Genomic DNA, 27,142 nt, shown 5'->3' on the forward strand with positions numbered 1-27,142 from the left:
AAGGTCAACAAAAGATCACGTCTAAATGACACACTTTATCTCCAAACCTGTCTGGATTTTATCCACTTACACAATGAATACGACTAAAAAAAAAAAAGTGTGAGCAGAGTAACATGTTTAGGTTAAAAAAAAAATAATAATAAAAAAAAAAACTACAATCCTACAATATGTATTAGTTAACACATCATAAGACTGCATGTATGTCTTATTTTTTTTGGAAGGTAATTATGTTTGTTTAAATTGAAATTCAAAGAGCTTCTGTACATGCCTTAAAACTGTACTAATAAACGGATAGATAGCTAGAGCTAGACAGACAGACAGACAGACAGACAGACAGACAGATAGATAGATAGATAGATAGATAGATAGATAGATAGATAGATAGATAGATAGATAGATAGATATTTCTTTATTTCCATCATTGCTTCTTGTAGTTAAAGGTGTCAGGGTCCTCAGAATATGGCAAAGAAGGAAAAATGTGATTTGCAACTCTGTCTGCATCATGAAATACATGAAAAGGAACATTTTCTTCAGCTGCTATACAAATAGCAGACTGCCAATGTCTAGTCTAGGGTATCGCTGCTCATACACATGCTCCTCTGGAAGTTTGAGTGAACTCAGTCCTGTGCCAGACAGTATAGCCTGAAAGTTTGCCGTTGCCCTAGTTTGGATGGAAATCACCATAAATCCACAGGTATATATGAGATCCTACACCTTAAAGGAACCGAGGTCTCCCCATCTTGGCAAGATCACAAATCATTTTGGCTTTTTCTCTCATGTTGGACGTCCCTCTGTCCGTGTCCTTCCACTGGATTACATCTGAACTATCGAATTTGCCAAAATCCCAGTGGGTTGCCATTGCAGTGAGTTCATGATCGGTGCACTGCAAAGTGGTAAACACAAAGCAGGCAGCGTTACCTGCACCTGGAACTGGAATCTGTTTGTCCAGCTCCGATTGATCTCGGTGCAGTCCATCATTTCCAGTCAAGACCGGAAAACACTGATCTCCCACACAATATTTTCCAGCCACTTGGTCAGTTTTACCTGATTGAATGGGGAATTGTCTCATCCCTCCAAGAGTTGCTGAACCGGGTGGAAAATGTTTTGCCATACACTCCTGCAGGCCGCATTTATAGTATATAATCATATAATCAAAACATATAATCACATTTTTGGGGGGAATTTCTTCAACCTGCAATGAATCTATGGAAACCTCTTTGCGACTGGGTCTCAAGGCTCCATTGAAATTGCAGGAGAATCTGTCCATCAGACTTTTTTCTTCATGGGTCAACTTGATGTCGACCTTCCCCTCCGTATGAAAGGAGGAGATCTACTTTACAACAGCTTCCATGTTGTACCGGAGATCCTGAATGCTGTTGCCGTCCAACTTCTCAATATCAAATGCAAAAGAAGGACTTTGCTCCATGAACAATCTCTGTATTTATGTACGTTACCATGCTGCCTGATGACCTCAACCAGCTGTTTGTTTCAAGGTCAACCACTGACAGCTCTTCCAGCATAATGGTGGCTCTGTATGGTTAATAACAATCATTTTGTCTTCTGTTAACGTAATAATGCTTTTCTTTTTTTTTTTTCAAACTACCCACGCGATCTAAGCGCGGACATTTTGCAAATCAGTTTTAGTTGTTGAATCAGTGCACTGTGGAAGCTGGTCTTTACAGAAGCATCAACAGTCAGCAAGAGCAACCTGGTCTCAAAGGAGTCCGAAGAAGAAATTTCTTGCGCACTGAAAGGCTTAGCGGTTTCAATTATTTTAATTTGTGGAGAGTCATCATCCCTTAACTTCAGACCTTTGGGGAGGAAAATGTAGCCGTTAAAGAGCTGTTAAAAATGTGTCAGCCTTCATTCATTAATTCTGCATGCAGTTTCCTTCCTACTGCCCCAACCACATTCAAAAGTTTTTTTTTACCATTTCTTTTTTAGGAATAGGATTCTTGAGGTAGCCAAGAATCCTAAAGGCTCTGATAATTCTTCTCATCATCTTCAAAATATTCCAATTCTTGCATGACATAAGGGACTCATATGAAGAACTGGTGTACAGGTCTGTAAAAACCTATGTAGTTCTTGCCTTAAGTCAGATGAATACATCACCAGACTTGCCTGAAGTGATCTTGCCAAAGCCTTTACTTCCTGCTTTGAGCTTCATCCTATTCTGATAACGAGAAAATGTTGCCTCTGACTATTTTGGTCATATTGTGACTGGTATCAAGCTGCTGAAGACTGCCAAGAATAATAAATAATAACCCTGACCAGGGCCACAACCTTTTCACTCTGCTGCCACCTCTGACTACAGAGGAGCTGCCCAACAAAGGCTCATGCAACAGATTGTTCCAAAGCATTCCAGGTCGAGACTCTCGTGGCAGGAGTTGATCTTTCCAGAAGAAATCTAAAATTCCGAGAGTGAAAGGCTGACCTAGAGCAACAATTTCCATGTTGTGCAATTCTTTTTTTTTCAGCCTGGGAAAAATATCTGAATTTCATTTCAATGACTTACTCTGTCTGCTGGAGACAAGAACGACAGAGTATTTCGCTGCAGTGTTGTTTCCAACAGAAAGGTTGTCTTCACCTGCGGACCAGCTGAGTCCTCTTGATGTTGAATCATGTGAAATCATCTTCTTCACCATCTCATCCCATGACAGACCTCTGCAGAAATCCAAGTATTCTCTGCTTGTCCTATTTAAAAAAAAAAAAAAAAGAAAGAAAAGAGAAGTTGAACCACACAGGAACCTTTTGACACACTTTGACTGTAAAGTTGTTGGGGAGAAAAAATGTTGAATTGTATCTTGGACTCAGATTTTCTTTGTATCCATTGAAAAAGAAATGATTGCGCTGCAAATTAATTTACAGCTAATTTGCCATTTGCTTGTTGCCTGCTTTTTTAAAAAGCCTGTTGAAAAATGGGATCCACACATTTGACAAAAGGAGCCCCATTGTGTCTTTGCTCATTGCTCATCCATTCACTTTCAGCTCACTTCATTAGTCGCTTTAGACAATGAACCTCCATGAAGAGTTTCTGTGGCACTCACACATTTATTTCCTCCGGGCCAAATCTGAGGCTTCTCGACAAGTCGAGTTTGATTTGATTTGCATTTTACCAGAAAATATTTTCAACTATTCAAAAGACACTAATCATTCTCTGATCGCTGGAAGTTTGGGGGCCTCGTTGGTGATGTTAGCGGCTCAGTGTTTGTCGCGGTGCAGCAGGGATCTAATAAACGTGGATCCACATCTCAGATTTGAAGCTGGAAGTGAATCTCAGGCTGTGACACAAGTCACTGAAATGGTGTCAGGTCGACAGGTTGTCAAGAGCAGACAGAGTATGAAGGTACGTAAAAACGAGTTGGCGCACTGTGGTGCGCAAAATCTCATGGGGGAGGGATAGGAGGATGTGACTGAAGACAACAAACTGATGTGTGTTGTAGGTTGAAAGATCAAATTTTATATGAAATTTTGGATCTTTCTTTTCTCAGCCTCGACTCCAACGAGGCAATCTCACACAAAAAAATCAATCAAAAAACTCTCAGAGAGCTTTCCAGAAAACTGCACATTTAGCCCTCTGTTCCAAGGCTGCTGTATACACTGCACATTTCCCAGCAGTGGGACAATATAGGCTCATCTGATCTTGTTGTTCCATTTCTTTGGAATGTCACAAAAACAAGGCGGCATCAATCCAGTATCAGAGAAGAGCAACAACAAGCAGCAGTTGTTGTGGGTCAATTATCTGGAGCACAGATGTCTGAAAGAAGATCTTTCAGCTCACCTAGCCAAGAAATACCCAAAGCACAGGAATTCAACATTAACAAATCATAGATGAAAATGCACAAATTTAAAATTGCCAGCAAATTTAGCAAAAAATGTGATGGATATTTTGTTTGAAATGACAAAAAGTTTGATGCCCTCTAGCATTTACCAAGCAGGCTAACGGCTGAGCTCCAGAAGCTAACACTGGCCTTTGCTCGACACATGCGCATCGGTCATCACACCTCTGTCGCTGCTGAGTCGCACTGGTTTGCCGACTGGGTACCGTCGCAGAACAATGTGCTGCCACAGCTCCACAGCGCAGAAAGCGTTGACTCTGTAACCTTCAGTCACTCAGGTTGATATTATCTGCACGGACGCCTTCACAGAGTGGAGACTGATGCCAAATCGGCATTGTAATCGCCAGGACCCCAAGACTTCCTTTTTTATTTTTTATTCACAAAAGCAGCGCCGCTGCGGCGCTGGAAAGAAATAAAGGCGCAACATTCAACACATAATAATAACAGGAGCGAGGAAAAAAACAACCCAGTTTGAGTTCAGGGGAGCGGGGGAGTGGCGGGGGAAGGAAGGGGAGGGGAGGAGAGAGTTCCGAGAATCTCATTCAGAGTCTGGCCACGTCCACTGCATCCACACCGTCTCTAGCGGTGAAGGAAAAACATCAAGACCGGCGCAGGACAGGCCGGCTCGTCTTCTGAAATATTAAATAATGTTGTGACTGAAACAGTAGAAGAGGAGGTCAGACCGAGCACTCAAAAATAAACACACACACATACACACACACACACACATCAAAATAAACAGCATACTCTGGTGCTCCTGGTGCAATTTTTGTCAACTGAGTGCAAAGACAGCAAACACAACAGCGTTGGCTAACAGTAAAAAGTTACAAAAAAACAACCTGATTTTTGCTTTTGTTTTATTATATTATATTATACTATATTATAACATATTATTGATGCTGCTGTACACGTGCGCGCACACACACGTGTGTTGAAGGTCTAACTGTGTGTTTGCAGACTGCAACCAACTGAATATCATCCCCTCAAAGAAGTCAACATTTACATCTTCTGCTGGATATTCCACACTTCACACGCAGAATTCAGCACTTCCTTCATCAATATGAACACAAGGGCCACACCGTGGAGACGACTACCTGCTAAAATTTCTGTGCGTTCGTGGCTTGCAAATCAACTGACCGTGCACTGTGTGTTAGAGCGTTCAAAGCAAGCTAGTAGACAGCTAGGGGAGGTGGACTGTAGAGCCCAGGCACAGTAGGAAGCTAATGTGTCTCATGGGGAAAACACCTTAAGCTGAAAACCTTTACAATATCCATCCATTCATTTTCCATACCCGCTTAGTCCCGAGCTCAGGGTCACGGGGGTCTGCTGGAGCCTCTCCCAGCTGTCATAGGGAAGGCAGGGTGACACCCTGGACAAATCGCCAGTTCATCGCAGGGCCACATTGAGACAAACAACCATTCACACTCACATGACATGCACACCTACGGACAATTTAGAATGCTCAATTGACCTCACATGCATGTTTTTGGAGTGTGGGAGGAAGCCGGAGAACCCGGAGAGAACCCACGCAGACACAGGGAGAACATGCAAACTCTGCCCCAGGCCAGGAATCGAACCCACAACCTTGTTGCTGTGAGGCGGCAGCGCTAACCACTGTGCCACCGTGTCGCCCCCCTTTACAATATCTCATTCAAAACCATCATAGTGAACACACACACACACAGAGTAAAGTAGTATTTCAAAGTTGAAAGTGAATTAAACAGAAAGGAGGTCAACTGCTTCATTCCGACATGAGAGAACTTTTCTTTAAGTGTGTTTTCAAAATATTTTTGAATGAAAAAAAATACATTCTAACATCCTCTGTATTCATACATTGCACTACGCCATTAAAACTCTGAGAATCTCTTTTCTCTTTGGTTTTTCTTTGAGTTTAGTTTGGTCCGCTTCCTCTAAGTCAACGTGGGGTCAGGAAGACAAACCTGGAGGGCGGGGCCTGACTTTTCGACTTGAGATAACTAGCGTAGCCTAAAAAGGTCCTAATCACTTTTTTATTCACACTGGTGAGTAGCGTGTAAACACCCTTATCTCAGACGGTTACATGACGCGGACGCTGTCAAACACACTCACAAAAAAAAAACACACCGGCTGCAGCTCCGGCTTTGCAGAGCAGAACAAATCCAGCAAATGAATTATTGATTATGTAACTCCTATAGCTTCATCCCACCAAGTGTGTTTACTTTCTCCACGATTCGCTGATCCTGCAGCCAAGACGATGCCCTGATGCTATCGTATCACTTTATATTTTGGCTTGCAGTGGCTGGTAGCTTTCCCTAACAGAAATCATTATGTCAATCGATGAACAAGTGAAACAGGAACCAAGTTGATCACGGAGCTGCAGCAGAAGTTTCAAACTTTCTAATTTGGCTGGAAGATATTGATCGTAATATTTGTACTGCAGCCAGAGTCGATGTTGAACTTCAACAAGATTCACTTGATACAGTTTTTGCTGGCTTATATGCTACATTTTGCCCAGATGTAAGTTATAATCTGCATTAACTAACATGTAATGTTGTTTTTCATATAAGGAAAAACTAGACAATGAAACTTTAAGGTACTTACATTTGGAATGCTACAGAATCTTAGCATTGATTAAGAAAAGAAGAAAATTGGAATAAAATTGGAACTATGCCATAAACTGATCAACTGATTTTGCTATCAGTTGATCTGGTCCTAAAAATCCTTAATGGAGAAAAGGAAGTTTTTTTGTTTTTTTCTTATATAAGCATGTTGCAGTGGCTATCTTGGTGGATGTATTAGAATTTAAGAAATATCACATCGCGCTATGACACAAAGTAAGAGCTAAAAAAAAAAAAAAAAAAAAAAAAATAGCTGAGTTACCACTGCAGCATGAAACAATTCACTGCTGAATTTGAGCCTTTTACTTCGAAGGGACAACAATACACTGTAATGGGGCACAAAGAGCAGCAACACGCATAGAAAATCAATGATGTGTTTGTTGAAAGGAACAACGGAATTCAAGGCAACTCCGCAGAAGCAACAAAAAAAAATTAAAATGAGCTGCAGCTGCTAACACACAGAAAAATACCTTATTTTTAACACCACCCAGCTACACGAAACACAGCACACAGCACAGTTGAAATCAGTCATTAAGATCACATATAGCATTAAAAGTATGCGAGCTGTATTATCCAGCTCAGATGCCCAAACCCAAACCGTAGACCACGCAAAGCTTCTTCTGGAAGAACGAGTTCCTACACTAAACTGCTGCAAGCAAAGGTTTGAAAATCCTGGAGGAGGTTGGCAGACTTGCAGCTCTACATTTTTTTTTTATCTTTTGTTGTTGTTGTTGTTTCATATCAATTCATTCTCTGCAGTAAAGTTGAAAAACATCCCTGGACCTCCGCCTCCATCTTCCGGCTGCCTGCATCTCCATTTGTTCATTGCAGAGAAGACAGGCAGGAAGAAAGTTTTTCCCCAGGAGGAACTCTGTGAGGGGGGCAGGTTTCACAGCGGCGGCAGAGAGGATAAATTATTGATGAACACCCCCCCCCCCTACCTCCCGACTGAAATCCCACCAAGCCTCCGAGTCAAGGGACAGCGGGAGGGAAAAAGAAATCTCCGGTGACTTGAGTCTTGGTGCCTCAGCGACCAACAGCGTGGTTGTAAACCTTCAGGTCATTTTCTGTCATTTCAAACAAACCAAACCTTCATGCGTTTTGAATCGTGGCTGAATCTTTAAATATGTTGCTTTCCATATGTGACTTGATTGTTTTTCCCAAACGTCGCGCTCGTAAACATCTGAGGGACAAACTGAGATCTCCACAAAGCAAGAACGCTCATCTAAAAAGAGGGAGACAAACACTGCCACCTAGAGGCGTCCAAGCTCACTGCAGCCCACGTTATTAAATTAAGCGGAGCAGTCTTTTAACGCAAGCGCGCGTTTTGTAGGACCACACGCTCACTCGTATATACGGACTCCGCGGGTGTGTGTGTGTGTGTGTGTGTGTGTGTGTGTGTGTGTGTGTGTGTGTGTGTGTGTGTGTGTGTGTGTTGCTCAGCAGTAAAGGTCAGTCCAGTTATGAAAAGTTACTATAATGACCCTCATGTCAGCCGCCACACAGTCTTGCTTGCTGGTCAGTGCGCTGTCTTTGTTTATGCTCCAAAACTACAATATCTGTGGGGGGAAATAATCGGCAGTGATGTGCAGTCGGGCGGCAACACGGCAACAGCACAGCCACTAATTATTATTTTTTTAAGCGTCACTAGAATGTGCGCTCCCTCTCTCAGCCAGAGGGGGGCGACATAGCTTACACACCGCAGCCCCTAAATGTCTGCCGTCACTGGATCTGAAGCCTTCCACATCTATTAGACACACGCTCTGTGACTCTGTGACTCTGTGTGTGTGTGTGTGTGTGTGTGTGTGTGTGTGTGTGTGTGTGTGTGTGTGTGTGTGTGTGTGTGTGTGTGTGTGTTAGGGAGTGGGGTAGAGGGGGTGATCTTTCATTAGGGCAGCGACACGCCCGATTACACCCCTCCTGGCCACACACACACACACACACTTGCAGCCGGCCTGATCGATACAGCGATCAGGGAGAGGGAGAGCAGAGGGCTCCTGCGGTGCACAAAAGAGGTAGGAAGGGAGGAAGGAAGGGTCGCCCGTGTGAAATCAAACCAATGAGCGTGCAGCATGTGTGTGTTCTCTAGCTCGCATCAAAGGGCTGAGCCGCGTGGCCGGCCATCAGCTGTGGCCCGGCGTCGACCGTCAAAGTGCCTTTGATCTGTGAATGGGACGCCCCACAGGGACGACAAGCGGACAGTGCGAGGGGTTCCTTCACCTGCCGGCACTCCGATTCCAAGCTGGAATCACAGTCAGAAACTGACAGCGGGACAGCGACCACTGCACCCCTTCCCCAAGTCAAGTCAAATCATCAGCGACACCTGCGCATGAAATGTCTGCGAGGCCTCTCAGTCATCCAGGTCATCTTAACGTAAAAGGTTGGAGCAACTGGAGTCCGATTTAACTCTTCTACAACTATAGTGACACTGAGTCATGAGCCCAGTTCGTTGGTATTTATTTCACTGGGCCCGTGTCTACTAAATTCAGCGCAAATATCAGATGTGGACATAACATCTGCAAGGATGATACCGATGTCAGTATCGATATCGGTACTGACATCGGGGTTGGGTACCCCTCTCGTAATCGTAAAATACGTGCCGATACCACGACACCGATACCAGTTGTATTTATATGCACATGACAATTTAATTTAGTCAAATTTGTGTTTGCACTGCAGTGAAACTTGTGACAGTCACCCTGTTCTAGAAAAGAGAATGTTGTTCAAATAACAGAACATCTGAGGAAAAAATAACAAAAAACGTAAGTAATTCTATAATGTGTGATGACGATGTTAAGTACTCAGCATCTGTATCGGTGACTATGCCAGTTCTCATTCTCTATTCAATCTGCAAAAAAAGTGGTATCGGTCCATCCCTGGTGAATCATATTCACACTTCCACTCTAACCAACACACTGCAACTGAGCTGTTGCAGTTACAGGCAGAGCTCCTGGAGACGGTTGGAGCTGGGGGAGCGTGAACAGTGTCTGAGCTGAGCAAAATTAGCTACTGTCCAATGCATACTTCAAATAAACAGATTTTCAACACGTTCCGTGTCCTACAGCTGTAGCAGAGGTTTCAGGCCTGATGCTGCCGCTGCTGCCGGCCGGAATGCAAGACGTCTCTCAGCTCTTCAGGGACAAAACAGCTGGATTCAATCAGTGGACAAGGGCTGATTTGATCTGCGGCCCGCGACCATCCAACGAGCCGTTTCATTGAGTTTAACAAGGCACAACACAATAAGAAGTGAAGCCAAACCTCTCAGCACCACCCACTGACCTTTGGTTTTTTTCCTGGTCCAACCAGCCTGTACTCACAGGCAACAAATAAAAACCTTATGAGGGGGCTGAGATATATGAATCCATCTCTATACACTGCTGTATGTGTTCACTTTTCTGCTCATTTATTTCTCTTATTGTTTGCATTGCAATGTTATTTTTAATACATTTTTTTGAACTAATCTCCCTTTGAACTTCATCCAGGAGTCTCTCCCTCGCTACGCCTGCCCTGCTGTACGCCAGAGCTTAAGGTTGCTCTCGGCGCCAGGCGGAGTTTGGATGCTCTCTGGCTCCCCCTGTTGCTCGTCAGCTCAGCTCGCCGAAGGAGTTTGACAGAATCTGGGCTTCGGCCACTGTGGAGGGGATCAGTAGCGAGGCCGCGGGGCCTGCCAGCCTGCCAGCGCACCGCCGGCCGGGGCTTTTACACACACCCCAGCACAGCAGCAGGCTGGCCAGCGACATAATGGGCTCCTTCTGGGTGAGGGTGGGAGGGTGCAGAGGGGGCCTCGCCGTGCGAGGGGGAGGGGTCTTCAGTCAGTGGGGGAAAGGTGGGGAGGTTTGGCTCCCCGCCTCCAGTGACAGTTGTTGGCACACTCCGCCTTATTAAAGCCAATGAAACGGCTCATTGCAGCCAGCGGGCGGACACGGGCCACAGATCAAACATCCCACAACCTGCAGAGACACAACTGTCTTCACGTCCCACAGGACATCACTCCATCTCACTGCTGATCAACGCGGTCTGGGACAGCTGGGGGTTTCAAAAGTGAACTTTGCACGACTGCTTCGATTCGATGGGCTCTGGTTTTAGCATCCGCCAGCTTTGTTTTGCTGACTCGCTTGTTCCAAAAGGTTCAAAAGTTCTTTAAAACAGTTACTACTACAAGGTTCAGAGACATTTTGTTCTCAACAATCCTTTACATATCTTTTCAAATGTCCAGAAAAGTGGGTGGAAGGATGCTTCACAAGTTTCACAGTTCTAGTGCCTGAGCAACAACAGCTATCTCATGCACACCTCGACTTTAAAAGCCTTGTGCACAAACAAAGTTATATCTGCACAAGTGCAGCCAGTGAGCAGGTCACTGTGGAAAAACACTTGACTATTAATGCTGTAAGCCGATAAAACTGTCAGTATAATTTCAAATGGGTCCACAGGAAACACATTACAACAAGTTAATGGCCTGTATGGCTACAAACACAACACAACGATCCCAAATATTACAGGAGCAACAGATCGACAGAAGAAAAAGTCTGCATCATTACGTTAAATCTGTTATTAACCACAAGGAAATAAAGCAGCTTTTAACAGCTGGCAGCTTCCTCTCTTCCTCTGTCCCTCCTGCTGCTCTGTTGTCGACCATGTCTGCCCCCTGTCTCGCAAATTTTTCAAAAATGGAAAATTAAATAAACCCTAAACCACTTAAATCCTATTATGGTCAAAACATTTACACCCACAAAAGCAAGCACACCAGGAAACTGTAATTGGTTACCGTCAAACGCACAGTGCTTTCCATGGTGCTGAAACAGTCCTCAAGGTCCACTTTATTTAGTGCACCTGTTTAACTGCATATCTCCGATCGACCAATCATGCGGCAGCAACTCAGTGCAGCGAGGGACGCACATGGATCTCGTCAAGACCACCTGCCGAAGTTCACACCAAGCAAAAAGAAGAGGGTGACTTTAATAACTTAGGACGTGGAATGGGCGTGGTGCCAGACGAAGTGGTCCGAGTGTTTCACAAGGTTTGATCTGCTGGAATTTTCATACACAAATATCTCTGCAGTTTTACAGGGAAGAGGCCAGATAGATAGAAAATGAGCAGCAGTTGGCTGTGCCAAAAAAAAAACTAATTGGTGCCAGATGTCAGAGTAAAATAGATTTTTTTTTTTTTAAGGTAACAAACAAATCAAAAAAATCACGTTGCTACTGAGACATGTGGAGCTTCAAGTAGAGGTTAGACCAAAATCTCTAAACAATGTTTCCAGCGCCTTGTTGAATTTACAGTATGTAAAGAATAATGTAGGTAGTTCTGAAGGCAAAGGAGGGTCTTATTTGGTGTTAGCACAGTATATGTAATGAAGTGATCAATAAGATGCATATTAGGTAGTTCTCCTTATCGCAAAAGTAATCCTTAAAAATACAGTCATGGTAAATAAAAGCAGGGCCGATCCAAACGCACAACATCTGTGGCTGCCTCTTACCTTAAATCAGGAAAATTGCCAGCAGCCTTATGGTGAGGGCCGGTGGCCTCTTTTTATCCAAGATGGCACAAAAGTTGAATCATTTGGGGAGGAGACTTTGGAGAAAATAAGCAGCAGTCCTGTGCTTGTTAATAGTCAGGCATGCCCAAAATGTTTCCCTCTTACAGCAAGGTGTCTTTCATCACTGTTGTGGAAAGCCATACTCGTGCACAACTATCATTAACATTTTGTAATGGCTCATAAAGGATTACAATTCTGAGATTCAAAAAAATGCTCAGACCCAGTTCCTTCCTCGATGATTTTCATGACCTCAGTTGTTCAACTTGTGTCACACACTCGGGAGAATTTAATTCCAGCACATTGTTTGGGAACATATTATTTTCTCTGTCTTCAACGTTTCAATGGAAAATTTGAAGGACAAACGGTCTCATTGCGTGTTAATTACCCAAAGCTAACGGAATTTCTTCGTTCCTCGGTCAGGTTGAACACCAGTCTTTCACTTGCTGTACTTCCATGCTTTTGATTTTTGGTTAAGATTGTCGTTTTTCCACTCACTCCAGTGCAAAGTTCGGTGTAGAATCGTTGCTGTGGTGTTAGCAAGTTTAGAGTTGTCTTCGGTCGTTTTCTTTTTGACACTTCTCATATTCAAAAGTACACGAGGCAAGACAATTCATTGTAAATACTCGCTCGAACTCGGTCAGCCGGACCGGAACATGTTGAGTTCAGGCGTCGGCGTCAATCCAGGGACTCAAGTCAAATGCAGCTGCGCATTGAATTAAATGAAAGGGAAAAAAAACTGTTTATTTATTTATTTATTTATTTATTTATGAACAAGTATAAAAACAAAACAGTATCTTGCTCGAAAAGAAGTAGGAGGAAGTATCCACTTTTTATGCCTACCCCTTTTAACTGTTCATCACGGTTATGTATTCCACATAATTCAATGCAATTTTATATGTACGTACATATAAAATATACTTAACAAATACCACAATTCCTTATTTTGTACATCAGAATTGTGCTATTGCGGACGGACGCAAACGTGAAAAATATTTAAATAGCCCAGAGCAAGCAAATATTTACGTTTTCGTAACTATTTACTAAACATTTATTTAACTTTTTTTCTTTTTATCATTCTAAGATTATCTTTATTTTTACATATCTATTCTACGATAATTTGTGAATCTCTTTATAACTTCAATAAGTAGGCCTAATAAAGGAATATGGATTCTCCCTGCTTTCAAGCCAGGTTTTATTTACATATAAAAGTACCATTCAGTTGTGTGGTAGCTTTGTTCCGGCTGGAAGGTGTCAATTGAATCCTTGCGCACCGAGACGCGTCTAATCCTTTTTTGATGAACTTGCTGGATGGACCTCCTGCAGCCGTCAACCAGCGCACGACCCTGGCCACGCCTCCGGAGCACGCTCCAGTGTGACCCGATCCCCCGGCCCTGCAGCCTCCTCCATAAAAATCCCCCTCATCAGCGTGGAGGGACCACCACACACCGGACCGGTTCGGACATCCGTCCCGACTCAGAGGAGCTGCCATGCCGCCCAGCAAAAGCCTCCTAGCGCCTCTCATCTCTGGAGACCTGGAGGGAGGCCCCGGCCAGGGCCCGGGCTCCGGCCCAGCGGCCCCGGGCTCTCTGCATGCCGACGTCCACGCTCTGCTTCAGCGGACCAGGGAGCGGAACAAACGCGACCACCCGGACACTCCTTGCACCATCGTGGAGTTCCGACTGGGCCCCTCCGGCGGCGCGCTGCATTACCTGCACCCGGACCAGTGCGCCCTGGAGCGGGCGCAGAGGCGTCGCCGCCTCGCAGCCAACGCCCGGGAGAGGAGGAGGATGCTCGGCCTCAACGTCGCCTTCGACCGTCTGAGGAGCGTCATCCCGAACCTGGAGAGCGACAAGAAGCTCTCCAAGTCCGAGACGCTCCAAATGGCTCAGATCTACATCACCACCCTCAGCGAGCTACTTCAGGAGGAGCCCGGCCGCGCGTCGCATTCCCCGGGGGCCACTCCACCCACGCAGGGGGCCTCGCCGGGGTCCGGAGAGCGGCTGGCGGCTGGGAGCGTTGGTCCGGCGGGACGCACAGGGGAGCAGCGGAGGATCTCCAGTGAGGAGGTGTGGCAGAGGAGCAGCGGGACTAAATGAGCACTGCCACAAAGACTTTGATTTTTCTCTGTTTTCCAGCACTCGGATTACAAAGTTTGTAAATAAAATTTGATATTTTACGTTTGTTTTCATATTCTTTTTTTCTTTCAAACAAAAACCCAGGACAAGATTTAAATTCTCGTTTTAATAATTAGCGTGAGGACAGAGAAATAAAAGAACAGGAGGAGGATTAACTGAAAGTAGCAACTTTTTATTCTTTCAAAGTATTTACAGGTAACAAGCACGTCCGTCTGAAATCAGTACAAAGTTTCCTGCAGTCGGCTCAAAGAAGCTCAGTCGCAACAACAACACGACGCAGCAGAAGGCTTTAGAAAAGGAAAAATATAGTCAGATTCAGAAAAGTAGAGTCTACCGCCTACATTTAAATTCATCCACCCTTCCTTCCCGCAACCCCACCCCACATGACCCAGCATCTTCTCCTCTGAGGTGAGGAAATCAGTCCATATATACAGTAGAGGAAGTATGTACAGAAAGCTCTTCAATCAACCAATCAAACATCAGTCCATAAAGCTCTGGTAAGAGGAGAGGTGTGGGTGTGTGTGTGTGAGTGTGTGTCTGCGACAATCAGAGGGAGAAAAAAAACAACTTTACCAGGACAAACACATTCAAGTCAAGGATCCAATTGGTTTCAATTATTTATCAAACTAAAAAACTAAAAGTTTGGCGGGAACGGCAACACTTTGGAAAAACGCAATAATAATACAATAAGTTAAAACGTTTTAAAACACCACTTTTTGCCCAACAGCATGCCTGAATGTTGCCTTTACGTTGCCAATGTATGTAGGGGGGGGAGGCGGCCACAATCCAGCTCCGCAGTGGGGAGATGTGGAGCGTCGCTGCCTTTTAATACATCGGCACAGCAGCATTGCCTTCTTCCTTCAGCAGCCACTTTGAGTGTCTTAAAATAAACAAGCTCATCGGCATTGACGCGGACAACTGCAGTGATTCCACCATGGTAACAAAACGAGTCGTTGCCGTGGCAACCGGGACGTCTATTCATCGGCAGCTTCTCAGACGGACCTGATGCTCGGATTTATTCGTCTTCAGCTGCAGACATTTTTCTTCCAGCAGTTCGATGTCATCAATTTTTTTAGCTCCTATCCCCTGGTGCAGCTGCACCACGGGACGTTAAAACACGGCTGTCCACAAACAACTACGTGGACTTAAGTGAGTGAATATCATTATTTCAACAATCTAGCCGGGGAAGAGACAGGGCCTGTGTTCACCCCCGATTTCCTCCTCTCCCGTCCCCATTGTTGAAGCCAAGGGTTTTTGGAAAGAAGTCCCGACTAAGATGACGTGTGTTGCGGCCAAGGAAGGTGGATCGTCTCATCATGAACAAGAAAATGGAAAAAAAGGAGACTTTTCCCAACAGGGCGAGGGAAGCAAACACGGCCACAAGGAAAATGTCATAGTCCACCTTAAATCTACCCAAAACCACTGGAGGCGGAATGTTGCTTTACATGGAGAATAAATGGCAACAGGGTGGTCCGAGAGTGTGCCTAAGTAGGTGTGTGTGTGTGTGTGTGTGTGTGTGTGTGTGTGTGTGTGTGTGTGTGTGTGTGTGTGTGTCTAGCAATGCTCCAGGTAGTCGATGATCCTGGAGATGGACTTCTGTCCTGTGGTGCCGACATCACACTGCAAAAACACGACAGGTCGGTTAGCACAGGAATGAATAAATGCGCACTGACACACAACGTCTCGCAACATCCTGCACTCTGGTTTTGTCCGTTATCGTACAAACACCTTCTGTTGATCACAGAGAGTTCCGTTTCATGGTTTTGTTGTGAATCTGTCCAATCAGACATTGTGTAATTCATTTGCTTTTCTTTCAGGGTGCTTTACATTTAGCTGGTCAATCCCTGGTATGTGGGTTCATGAAGGGATGATTTCTCCCTCTCTGAATGACTAAGCAGGGGTGTGCTCACTCAAATGAAGATGGAGACATTTATTTTGAAACTCAATTCCAAAACTAAATCTCTATTTCCACCATGTTGTGGCGATTCTTCAATATTCCTTGACTCACAGTGAGGTTCATAAAGTTCAGGAACTTCTTCAGCATTTCAGTCATTATGGAGAAATCTCCTTTTGGCAGGTTCTCCCTCACAGTAGTCACATTCAGCTGGGGGCAAAGAGAAATCAAGTCAAAAGACAAACAAAAAAAATAATAATAAAAATAATCAGCATGAAACTTGAAACAAACTTCCTTCGATAAAAGAGAGCCTTGAGTAAAAAGCTGGAGGAAGCAGGAGCCTGGGGAGGCTCCCAGTGGCTGGTGTGTGATCTGCATATTTTCTGACTGATTTCACAAAGTCAAGAATACAGTGATTTTATTTCTAAAGTGTGTTTTGCCAAGTTAGTGTCTTGTGACACACAAAGGGTAAGATAACAGGATTCTAATGCCAACAAAACAAAGTGAAGGGGGTTGTGTGTGTGTGTGTGTGTGTGTGTGTCTTACCGGGCTCCCCTGACACAAGCAGCCCAGCAGCAACGCCGTGTACGAGGCCACAATGCTGTCCTCCATGTGCTTCCCTGCATGCTGCAAAGCTGAAAGCAGGAGGAAGATGACGATGAGGATGATCATTTTTCATCATAAGCTTCCTGCATGGCAGCCACCTGCCACCGCCACCACCACACCTTTGTTGAGATCCAGCTCCTCGTCCTCTTCGTCCTTCTGCTTCTCCTTGGCGTCGTCTTGCCGGTTGGCGTCGTTGGCGTCGTTGTTGTCGTTGGCGACCCACTGGATCTCGCCGCCCGTCTCCTGCCACTCTCCGCTCTTGTCCAGCGCTGGCTTCGGCGCCTCCTTGATGAGGTCGTCGGTCTGCGCCTCGGCCAGGACGGCGGCCCGCTCCCTCTGGATGAACAGCTGGGAAGGACACAGAGGAGGACACGTGTTGGGACACCGGACCTGGGGCGGCAGGGTGAACCGGGTCGGGGGATCAGTTGGCACGGACCTGTACGAGGGCGGCGATGGCGCTGAGCGGGCCGCTGCTGCCGTCTCCGTCTCCGTTCGGGGGGCTGAGCACGGTGGTGTCGCCGGGCACTGGGCCCTCCTCCATCACCATCTCCATCAGGCAGTACTTGTTCCTGGCACTGTACTCCACCAGGTTGATGAGCAGACCCAGACCCTGAACACAACACAGACGCAGGGTTAGCACACACGCTGGACAACTGTTATCACAACATTAGACACCTGGTATCCTCCTGGTGGCTGGTTGCAGTATTGCTCATGGGCTTAATATCCACAAACAGAAGGTCACCTGCTTCAGCTGCTCCGTTTGACTCAGAATTTGCTATCGCAATGCCTTTCTGTGTTTCCTCATTGGCTCTTAACCATTATTTTACCCATCTCATATTTGTACTGATAGACGTGTCTTAATTTTTTTTGGTGTGATCTATTTGTCCTCATGTTGTGTACAGCACAATAACCAACCGGATGTTTTTTTTTTTTTTAAAATGAAGCCGAGTTGTGTTACTTTCACATTAACAGCTCTGAGGTTTGTATAATGAATGTGTCATCACAACCAAATACAAGGCTTTCAATATGGCAGCGCAGCATTTTTTCCTCAGTGGCCACTTAATGTACTGCAGCCAGAAATTCCATGCAGCCTTTAGAACAGTTCACAGGAAGCCTCTGGTCAAAGTCAAGGATCAAAATAAATATTTCTATAGTATACTTTTAATTTATGGACTTTTGATATTTCTAAAAAAATATTTAAAAAAAAACTAGGAAAGAAAATCCGCAGAAAACACTTTATTCCTAGCGTGACACCACATTAGATGCTGTGTTTCAGCTCGTTCTGATTGGCTAATGCGTCCAGCCGCATCGTGTGATCTTACAGAGGTGTGATGGGAAGTGAGGCTACTGCACATGGTCTATAGGCTGCATAATGCAGAAGTAGCAAAAAACTTTATTTGACGTACAAGGGCCGCCATCTTTAATTCTGTGAGAGGTTTGTGTTGTGTTGCACCTCAGAGAGACCGTGTGCGAGCGTGCGACTCACCAGCACTCGGATGTCGAACCTGCGCTCCTGGGGAAGGTACCGAGGGACTTTAAGGACACAATTCAGAGCCGTGACAAGGAAATCCTTCTGTTCTCCCGTCTTGGTGCTTCCCCACTCTGCAACACACACACACACACACACACACACACACACACACACACACACACACACACACACACACACACACACACACACACACACACACACACACACACACACACACACACACACAGATGTTAACACATGAGCACGTGCATCGTCGGCGTCGACCATTGAGTGTTTGCTGACCGTTGTCGTGCGTCAAGTTGAGCAGAACTCCTATGATGGCCCTCATGCAGTCCTCAACCGCCTTGGCCACCGCGGTGCGACCTGTGTGCAGCTCCCTGCTGTAACGCTGGATCATCTCTTCACACCTGCTCAACGCTCTGATGGACAAAAAGCAAAAAACAGTCAGCAATTCATCATTAACTTGTCTTTATTTCTCAGGGGATTTATCTTAAGAGTCGGCAATAGAAAGAAGCTGGAGTTGCATCTAAATGTCGTCCACTTCAATGTGTCATCAGAAAACAGAACAGCATTCACACACACGCACACGCACACGCACACATACACAAACGGATGGCAGCTGCAGTAGTAGGGTGAAGCAGGTCAGCAGCCTGATGTAGATAACCAGATTAAATCTGAGCAGAAAGCAGAGTCTGGCCAACTGCAGGAAGCAACAGGAAGGACAGGAGTGTGTGCGTGCGCGCGTGTGTGTGTGTGTCACAGTGCAATTACAAGTGAGATTGAAACTTTCACCCCTTCACTTTGCAACACTCTAAATGTCTTTAAATTGAAGTTTGAGAAGGAGCAGCCTGAATAAAAATGGATTATTTCTGGATTGTATTTTCGAGGTGTTTAGAATTTTTTTTCTTTGCTTTTTTAATAATGAGCACTGTGCACACAGCAGAAAGGCACAGAGAGTTGGGTTGAAACAATATGGCATGATAAGTAACACGAGTAACACCGATGCTCCACCAAAGCCTCAGGTGGGTGAAGATCACTGTGTTTGGGGAAGGTTTTTGGATGATATGAGACGACTCAGAATAAAGTTTACAAACAAGATACATGGTTCTTCAGCAAATGAACTATGGTCTCCAATATAACTGAGGCACTGTGGTGTGGTTCCTATAGTGAAGACATGACCTAAATTGTTTTATGTCATTTTCAATGGATTTTGAAAAAAAAGAAAAGAAAGAAGTGGAAACAGAAGTACAAGTGGCACCAATACGGGGCGTCTGAGCGTAGCTGTGTGTGTGGTTTGGGGGGTTAATTGAGTTAACAGAGGCAGCAGCTGACAGCGTCACTGCCTCAAACAGCAGCTCTTTGTTCCCACATTTATCCTTCGTCCTCACCCCCAACCTCTGTTGGGGGGCGGGGTCACACAGGGGGCGCCAGATGGAGGAGGAGACAGGCCAGACAGAAAAAGTATAAAATACAATAAAATAAATAAAATAGATGATTAAAAAAAAAAAACGTCATAATTTGATTTTTTTTTTGATCATAAAATCTCCAATTGTAGAGACATTGCAGGGTTGGGACATGGACACCGAGTGACTTGCACACAGAGTGACTTGACAGAGTGAGAGAGGCAGAAAGACATGAAGGGTCCAGTGAGGGGACGGACATGCCCTGCTCCGCTCTCTCTTCCTCTAGTGGACAGGGGTCAAAGGTCAGCACTTTGACTGACAGCAAGTCAAGTGCAGGAAATTGCACGACAAAACCGCAATAATGATGGACATCTTGAGTATTAGGGACACTAAAACACTGTGCGCTAGTGTGCACGTGTGAGCAGAGGCACGTGTGTGTGAATGTGTGTGTGGGTGTGTGTGTGTGTGTGTGTGTGTGTGTGTGTCTGAGTGTGCATGAGCACTCACTTTGCAGAGGAGATGATGAGCGATGAGTCCTTGTAGGCGATCAGGTAGCTCTGGTTTTCTGGGTTGTGAACGGTCACCTGGAGGACAAATCAACCTCTCAGTCAGAACAGAACCACTGGAGTCCGGTTCTCAAGCCCCTGAACCCTGAGCCGGACCAGGACCAGAACCTGTTTCTTCTCCGTCTAGCACACTTACGCTCTCCAGAACCCTCAGACACCTCTCGGCTCCCCACAGGGCCGACACCAGCTTCTCCTGGTCGTCCTCCTGGTCCAGGTTGTGGACGCACTCCTTCACTGTGGGCGGTGTGACAAGAAGCAGAGTCAGAACCATTTCCTCCACCCCCCCCCCCGGGTCACGGCGGAACCCCTGGAAGCCTCTCTCACCTTTGTCCACGATGTGGTCGAGACCCCCGAGCAGCCGCAGCTCCTCCTTGAACCAGTCTCCGGCCCTCTTGGACGTCAGGGACAGCAGCGTCTCCATGGCCAGGTGACCCGTCTGCAGGGACCGAGGGGAGAGGGGAGGGTGAGTCAAATTCACACACAGTGACGAGGGGGGAGGGGCCTCACCGGCCTCACCGTGATGTTCTCCAGGTCCAAGTGCTTGTTGTGCACCGTGTCGCACAGCTTGCGGATCTTCTCCTTGATCTTGGCGATCTCCCTGGCGCTGAACTGAGGGGTGGAGTCAGTGCTGGCAGAGCCCCCTCCCTGCTCCGAGTCCTGCTCCGAGTCCTGCTCCGAGTCCTGGTCCTGGTCCTGGTCCTGGTCCAGCTCCAGGAGCCGGATCATGAGCTCCAGACACGAGCGGTCCAGGTCCATGTTCAGCCGGTCCCGACTCAGAATGTACATGAGGGAGGCCGTGCAGAGAGCGAGGTTCTGCAGGGAGGGGGGTGGGGGGGGTAATCCCAAGTAATCCACTACTGTAACTTTTTGAGTAACTGAGTAATGTAACAGGATTACTGTGGCAGTTCCATTACTTTTACTTTTTGCTAAAAATGTCTTAATTATCCACAAAATGTCTGAAATCTAGAAAAACAACCAAAAACAATGACGTCGCAGATTGCTGATGCAGCTGTGCACGCAGTCATTGATATGTTTGATAGCTGGAAATACAAACATTATTTTGAGTTCATCTCATCTAAATCAAAGAATATTGTGGTTGGTTGTACGTTATGTGCAGGAAACAAGATGTGAACTTCAAAAATATCCACGTCGAACCTCTTCAATTTTTGAAAGCCATGTTTACAAGTAAGTCAGCAGTACTCTGTACAGTAGAGATATTTTAACCAGTGTGCTTCTAATTATTTTAACAATATGGGCTGTGCAAAAGGCACCAGTGCTGTACATGAGATTGTTCTGTGCCGTTTGCGTTCAGAGAACAAAACATTCATTCATGTTCAGAGGACAGACGCAACATTTGCAACTGCAAAATTTGCACTTTGAAAAAGTTACTTCCAAAGCACTGAGCAACTGTTACTGTATCTGTTTTAACTAAAGCAATTAGTAATTAGTAATCAATTGCTTATGAAGTAGTTAAAGAAGTAATTAGATTACTTTTTGAGCAGTAATCAGTAGTTGGATTACTTTTATGGAGTAATCCCAACAACACTGATCGTCAGCAAGCAGAGGGGGACATGAGGTGGGATCCCTTCAATGTGTACAGTGCGGCATGGCTCAAAAAAAAGTTGAAAGACACTGGACTGTTGCATGCATGCGGGCGGGCGGGCAGGCGGCCTTACTGGGAGCAGGGGGGCGTCGTTGAGTGTTTTGAAGACCTGGGCCACCTTCCCCCGCGCACGCAGGTGCATCCTGAAGCCAGGCATGGCACAGCGGGTGGCCAGGCTGATAACACTGGAGACACACACACACACACACACACACACAACTGTCCTTTTAGTCTGAACAAAGTGCAAGAAGAAGGAGAAGGAGGGCTGGGGGGGTTGGAGGAGGTGGCGGAGGTGAAGGAGGAGGAGGAGGAGGAGGAGGAGGCAGAGGAGTTGGAGAAGGTGAAGGAGGAGAAGGAGGAGGAGGAGGAGAAGAAGAAGAAGAAGAAGGTGGAGGGGGCGGAGGAGAAGGTGAAGAAGGAGAAGAAGAGGGAGAAGAAGGAGAGGGAGAGAAAGGAGAAGAAGGAGAAGGAGAAGAAGAAGAGGGAGAAGAAGGAAAAGAAGAAGAAGGTGGAGTGGGCGGAGGAGGAGAAGGTGAAGAAGTAGAAGAAGAGGGAGAAGAAGGAGAAGAAGGAGAAGAAGAGGGAGAAGAAGGAGAAGAAGGAGAAGAAGAAGAGGGAGAGAAAGGAGAAGGTGGAGTGGGCGGAGGAGGAGAAGGTGACGAGGGAGAAGAAGAGGGAGAAGAAGGAGAAGAAGGAGAAGGGGGGGTGGGCGGAGGAGGAGAAGAACTGTGTTGAAAGGGTGCGTTTGTTTCACTGCTCCTCACCTGAGGCAGCGAGTGTTGAGCGGCTGTCCGCTCTTCAGGCCGGTCGCCAGGTACTCAAAGTCGTCGGTGAACTCCTGGTTCTCCCCAAACTCCACAACATCGTTGAAGTGCTTCACGTGCTGGACGACCGTGTACAGCTGGAGGGCAGCAGGAGGGTGGAGGGGATGGAGGGGTTGGTCGGGGGGGTGGAGTCAGCAGAGAAGTTCATGAGCAGAGAGTTCAGACGGGCGGGGGACCGTGAGGACAACCCCCCCACCCCCCCACCCTCTCCGCGCTGCTCGCCCCCACCTTACCTCTTTGTGCTCTTTGCGGCACTTGAGCGTGGTGACGGTGTCCTGGTACAGGTCGGTGGGGATGTTCACACACTTGGTGACTTTGGGCGGAGGGGGCGGAGCCTTGAAGACGCCGTCGTCCTTCTGAGCGTTGGCGGGTTCTTTGCTGGACGCTCCTGATGAGCTGGGTGCCTGGAGACGCCAAGCAGGAACCTCCGTCATGTGGAACCTGACCGGGTGTGAGTGTGCGATACGGTGTGTGTGTGTTTGTGTGTGTGTTGTTACATTCGTCGTCTGTGGCTTCGATGAGGACGACGGTGGAGGCTCCTCCTCGCGTTCCACTGTCCAGTGTCGGGCGTTGTACACAGCTTTGGTGGGAGACTGCAACACAAATGACAAAACCAGGACGCATCCCAAATCAAGAGGACGTTGCACATTTCCTTTAAACGCCATCACAAACATCAAGTGTGAGGTTTGGTTAGCATCGCGTCGCTGACATCTTTATTTTCGTCCTTGCGCCAGAAGGAAGCCGATCATTAATAGAATGATGTTTAAAGGGACCCTCATGCACAATTCCAGAGGAGACAAATTCATTTGGCTGCTTTACTTCCAACAACAAACGAGCAAGGTTTGGTCCAAACTCTTAATCTGAGCTGTGCAGGCTTCACAAAACAAGACCTTCTCTCACTCAGTCTCCCCCCGCCCACCTGCTCCATCCACAGCTCCACTTTGGAACATGGGTGGACACCTTGGCCACATTTTTTTTTTTTTAACCAAAATAAGAGCGCTGTGACGTAGAGTCGAGCAAAATCCAAACAGCCCGTTTCAGCGCAGCAACACCAAAAACGTCAGCCCACTTAGAGAGGAACAAGTTGTCATGTTTCACACTTGGGCCAGTGGCTCAAAAAGACATGTTAACAAGCTGAAAATCTGAGTAGGTTTTTCATAATAGGACCCCAATGAAAACAACACGACTGTGAGCGCCGAGGTTTGGTTTTTGAAGATTAAAAAGGAGACGTGTGAAAAGATGGAGTTGGAGGGGAAGGAGGACGAGGAGACAAAGGTGCCGGGCAAGAGGAGGAGGAAGACACAGTCTCATTAAAGTGGTGAAACTGGGCCAACACACATCAAACAGCAGGACGCACACACAGGGACACACACAGGGACACACACAGGGACACACACAGGGACACACACAGGGACACACTCTCCACCCTTTGGCTTCTCTCGTCTGCTGCATTTCTGCCAACCTGTGGCTGCCAAGGCCGGGAGAGGAGAAAAACAAAGGAGGGAGGGGCAGGATGAGCAAGAAGTCAGTGTGTGTGTGTGTGTGTGTGTGTGTGTGTGTGTGTGTGTGTGTGCGCACAAACACACCACAGGGTTTAATCAGAGGAGACAAAAAGTGGCGCATGGGGTGAAGTGGAGCCACCTACAGTCTGAGTGACACTGGGCCCTGCAGGCCCCGCCCACCTGCCACTGTGCCAGGGGCAGAGGGGGCGGGGTTAGGGCTCGCGGTGCGGGCCAACATCCCGCTGCGACCCACGCACACACACACGAGCGCGAGTGTCTGTGTGTGCGCGCGCGCGTGAAGACGCCGCCTCCACGCGACTCTGCGCCTGGTGACATCATCGTCCAGGAAGTCCAACTAGAACAGTGGTTCTCAACAGGTGGAGCCTCCAGACCCACATTCTGACTCCGCAGCATGAAGTCACGACCCAAATTTATTCCACAAAAACAAAAATGCTGGCCCACTTTCCATCACGTCGAGTGAATAAATTACTGAAATGATTGAATTGAATTTGGTGTCCCGCAAAAATAAATGTTACAACATGTTCTCTATAAATAAATATATATACATATCTATATTTTCCCCGTGTCCTGTCTGGCCATAATGAGAAGCAGAAGTGTGTCTCAATGTCTTTATGATGGCTGACAGATTCTCAACCGTAGCGCTTGTGAGCGGAGGGTGTGAGCCACACAGGTTGGTTCTGGAACTACCTGTTGAGTGGCTTCATTATATTTCTATGGATGAGTGATATTCTGGCCATGGCAGGACTGAGGGATAGGGAGTGAAAAAGTAGAAAGAGGATGTAAATGAGTGGCAAGATGGGGGATAGGGAGAGCAACTGGCAACAATATACAAGTATTGTGTAGAGAAAAGAAAATCCTTCTAAAAAAATAAATAAATAGATAAAGAAGCAAGGGGGCTGCCCAATCAAAACAGCTCTGCGACCCACTATTGGGTCGCAACCCGCCAGTTGAGGAACAGTGAACTAGCGGAGCGCCTCACCTTCTTGTGCGCGCTGAAGATCCTCCGCAGGGTGTCAGAGTTCTTCTCAGGTGGTTTGCTGGGCGGCAGCCTGCGAGGAACCACGCCGGCCACCACGCGGAGGCCGTCCTCCGAGAAGTCCATGACGTCTGCAGGGACGGAGGACACGCCCACAACGGAATGAAGTCAATAAAGTGCGTGCAAAGATCAATATTTGCAGCGGGCGAGTGATTCAGGTAAGAATGGCCAATCGAATCCGCTACGATTCTTCCTTCGTCTCTCTGCGCTTCGCTCCTCACAGGCTTCCCCTCAACGCCTCAACGTAAAATATCATAGGCATAATTATTATATTTATATTTAAAGGTTATATGCAATGTTTAAACAGTTAGATTCTTGATAAGTGATCAGTGAAAGAGTGTTACAACTTGGTATAAACAACAGGGACAGGGGCTGTAATTTACTACTTACTAAGCTAGCTTGTTTCCATGATTTTCCGACGCGCGAAAAAACGAATTATGTACTTGCGTCATAGGCTGACGATTAATTAACAGATGTGTCATTTTAAAAAAACATATCTACAAAGTATCTCCTCAACGTTATTTGTGAACTTCTCTAGCTCAAGTCCCGATTATCTTATGGTAGGGCTGGGCGATGTTGGTCAAAAGTAAAATTCCGATTTTTTTTCTCTGAAAACTCGATTTTTGATTTCGATTTTTATTTTTTTGGGGGGGGGGGGGGCTGTTAAATATGCTACAAAAATCGGACAGATTCGTGTTGTATGCGACTCCGGAAAAATAATTTACCAGGTAGTGGTGAGGGCAGCAAACAGAATCACTTCCTGGTTTTAACACCTGCTGTGGCGAGTGCAGATGCAAGTAAACATAGGTAGCCAGTTAACAGCTTCTCGAGGGGGGGGGGCACACGACTACGGTACCCAAAAGGCGCCAACCCAGAAGCATGAAAGAGGAAAATGGATTTTCCTCTATTTAACATCGTTATGACTTAAAAAAAAAACGGATTTGGATTTAAAATGGATTAATCGCACAGCCCCATCTTATGGTCCCCGAAATATACGGAACAAAGTGCGTCCCGTATCAGTTTGGACAGGTTTGTTAGTTGCCAAATTCGGGACGGTTGGCAACCCTACAAGCAACAGTACCTCGACCAATGAGATGAGCGGGATTCCGTATTGTCATACTCAGCTCATTGGTCACAAAGCAGGAGAGGCGGGGAATAAGTTTGCCATACATATTCTTAAAGAGCACCCAACCTCAGTTTCCGTGGTAATGGGGGACAAAGTGCCTCCCTTGTAAGCTCAATACGGGACGCATACTTTTGTTTCTGGACACGGGACGATTCCGTTTTTCAAGGGACGGTTGGCGACCCTACGCGTGGCGATACAGCGACTCCGGGGTGTCGCCCTTTCAGGTGTTGGTGTATCGCCGTGGTGCCAGCACGGAAGGCTCGGTGAGCTTCACAAGAGTTTGCATGTCAAGGCTCCTACACACTGAACGCGTCAAGCGCAGGGGGGGCGTCAGTGCAGCCATTCATTGTGTATGTGCGACGTCGGCGCAAGAGCGCAACGCCGCGCAGAGAGCAGAGCGTCGCGCAAGGGTGGCGTTTAACGCCTTGACGCTCGATTTAAAACATTTTTAAAAACATTTTTAAATCGAGCGTCGACGCGCTGTGACGACATCTTGGCGCGGCCAATAGGAGAGCAGCCGGCTCCAGGGGAGAAAGTGCCCAGATGCACAGCACGGCACCAGTTGTTAAATATGTGTTAAAACTTCTCTACTGTTTTTTCATATATATATTCGGGTCAGGACATTATCGCGTTGATTCGCATGTTTTCGGCAAAATTGATAGCGAAGCACTGAGTAGCAAGCGGGAGGATGCTGTGTGCAAACGGTGGGACAACGAGATTTCGTTCCACCGCAGTTATTCAAGCCTCCGGTGCCGCCTGAATGCAAAACACGTAGCACCTAGTACGAGCACCGGAGGTAACGAGAACGTCAGAGTGCCGAAACCAAGCAGAGTCGCTAACCAGATACATATTTCTAAGCTAGTCTTGAGTCCCAGAACTCGGTGTCATATCAAATGTTACACTTGGGACACTGCGAGACAAGTTTTCCTACTTGCGTCATACCGCGCGTCAGACCGCGTCAA

At 46.6% G+C, this 27,142-nt stretch overlaps 3 protein-coding genes and 1 pseudogene across 3 annotated transcripts in view; 1 reads left to right on the top strand and 3 right to left on the bottom strand.

Moving 5' to 3' along the window:
* Positions 1-2,690, bottom strand: part of grid1b (glutamate receptor, ionotropic, delta 1b) — a 282,543-nt gene extending 279,853 nt beyond the window's left edge. The window contains exon 1 of the mRNA XM_076035105.1: positions 2,588-2,690. Coding sequence (XP_075891220.1) covers positions 2,588-2,645 — 58 coding nt within the window. The 5' untranslated portion in view covers positions 2,646-2,690. The remainder of the gene's footprint in view (positions 1-2,587) is intronic.
* Positions 716-2,453, bottom strand: LOC142894278 (verrucotoxin subunit beta-like; annotated as a pseudogene).
* Positions 2,691-13,431: 10,741 nt separating the features above from the next.
* Positions 13,432-14,068, top strand: atoh1c (atonal bHLH transcription factor 1c). Its single transcript, XM_076035580.1, has one exon. It carries the CDS (start codon positions 13,460-13,462, stop codon positions 14,066-14,068), a length of 609 nt encoding a protein of 202 aa, XP_075891695.1. The 5' UTR covers positions 13,432-13,459.
* A 190-nt stretch (positions 14,069-14,258) lies between these two features.
* Positions 14,259-27,142, bottom strand: part of waplb (WAPL cohesin release factor b) — a 19,211-nt gene continuing 6,327 nt past the window's right edge. Inside the window, exons 5-20 of the mRNA XM_076035108.1 lie at positions 24,998-25,125; positions 22,993-23,088; positions 22,729-22,899; positions 22,436-22,572; positions 21,745-21,856; positions 20,585-20,881; positions 20,393-20,504; positions 20,205-20,302; positions 20,010-20,086; positions 18,382-18,518; positions 18,094-18,209; positions 17,044-17,217; positions 16,727-16,955; positions 16,548-16,636; positions 16,116-16,211; positions 14,259-15,727 (exon numbers count right to left, since the gene is read on the bottom strand). Of these exons, the coding sequence (XP_075891223.1) occupies positions 15,662-15,727; positions 16,116-16,211; positions 16,548-16,636; positions 16,727-16,955; positions 17,044-17,217; positions 18,094-18,209; positions 18,382-18,518; positions 20,010-20,086; positions 20,205-20,302; positions 20,393-20,504; positions 20,585-20,881; positions 21,745-21,856; positions 22,436-22,572; positions 22,729-22,899; positions 22,993-23,088; positions 24,998-25,125 (2,135 nt within the window). The 3' untranslated portion in view covers positions 14,259-15,661. The remainder of the gene's footprint in view (positions 15,728-16,115; positions 16,212-16,547; positions 16,637-16,726; positions 16,956-17,043; positions 17,218-18,093; positions 18,210-18,381; positions 18,519-20,009; positions 20,087-20,204; positions 20,303-20,392; positions 20,505-20,584; positions 20,882-21,744; positions 21,857-22,435; positions 22,573-22,728; positions 22,900-22,992; positions 23,089-24,997; positions 25,126-27,142) is intronic.

The sequence above is a fragment of the Nelusetta ayraudi genome, unplaced genomic scaffold (genome assembly GCF_046127955.1).
Source record: "Nelusetta ayraudi isolate G7.1 ecotype Tasmania unplaced genomic scaffold, CSIRO-AGI_Nayr_v1 ptg000042l, whole genome shotgun sequence".
Classification (NCBI taxonomy): Eukaryota; Metazoa; Chordata; class Actinopteri; order Tetraodontiformes; family Monacanthidae; genus Nelusetta; species Nelusetta ayraudi.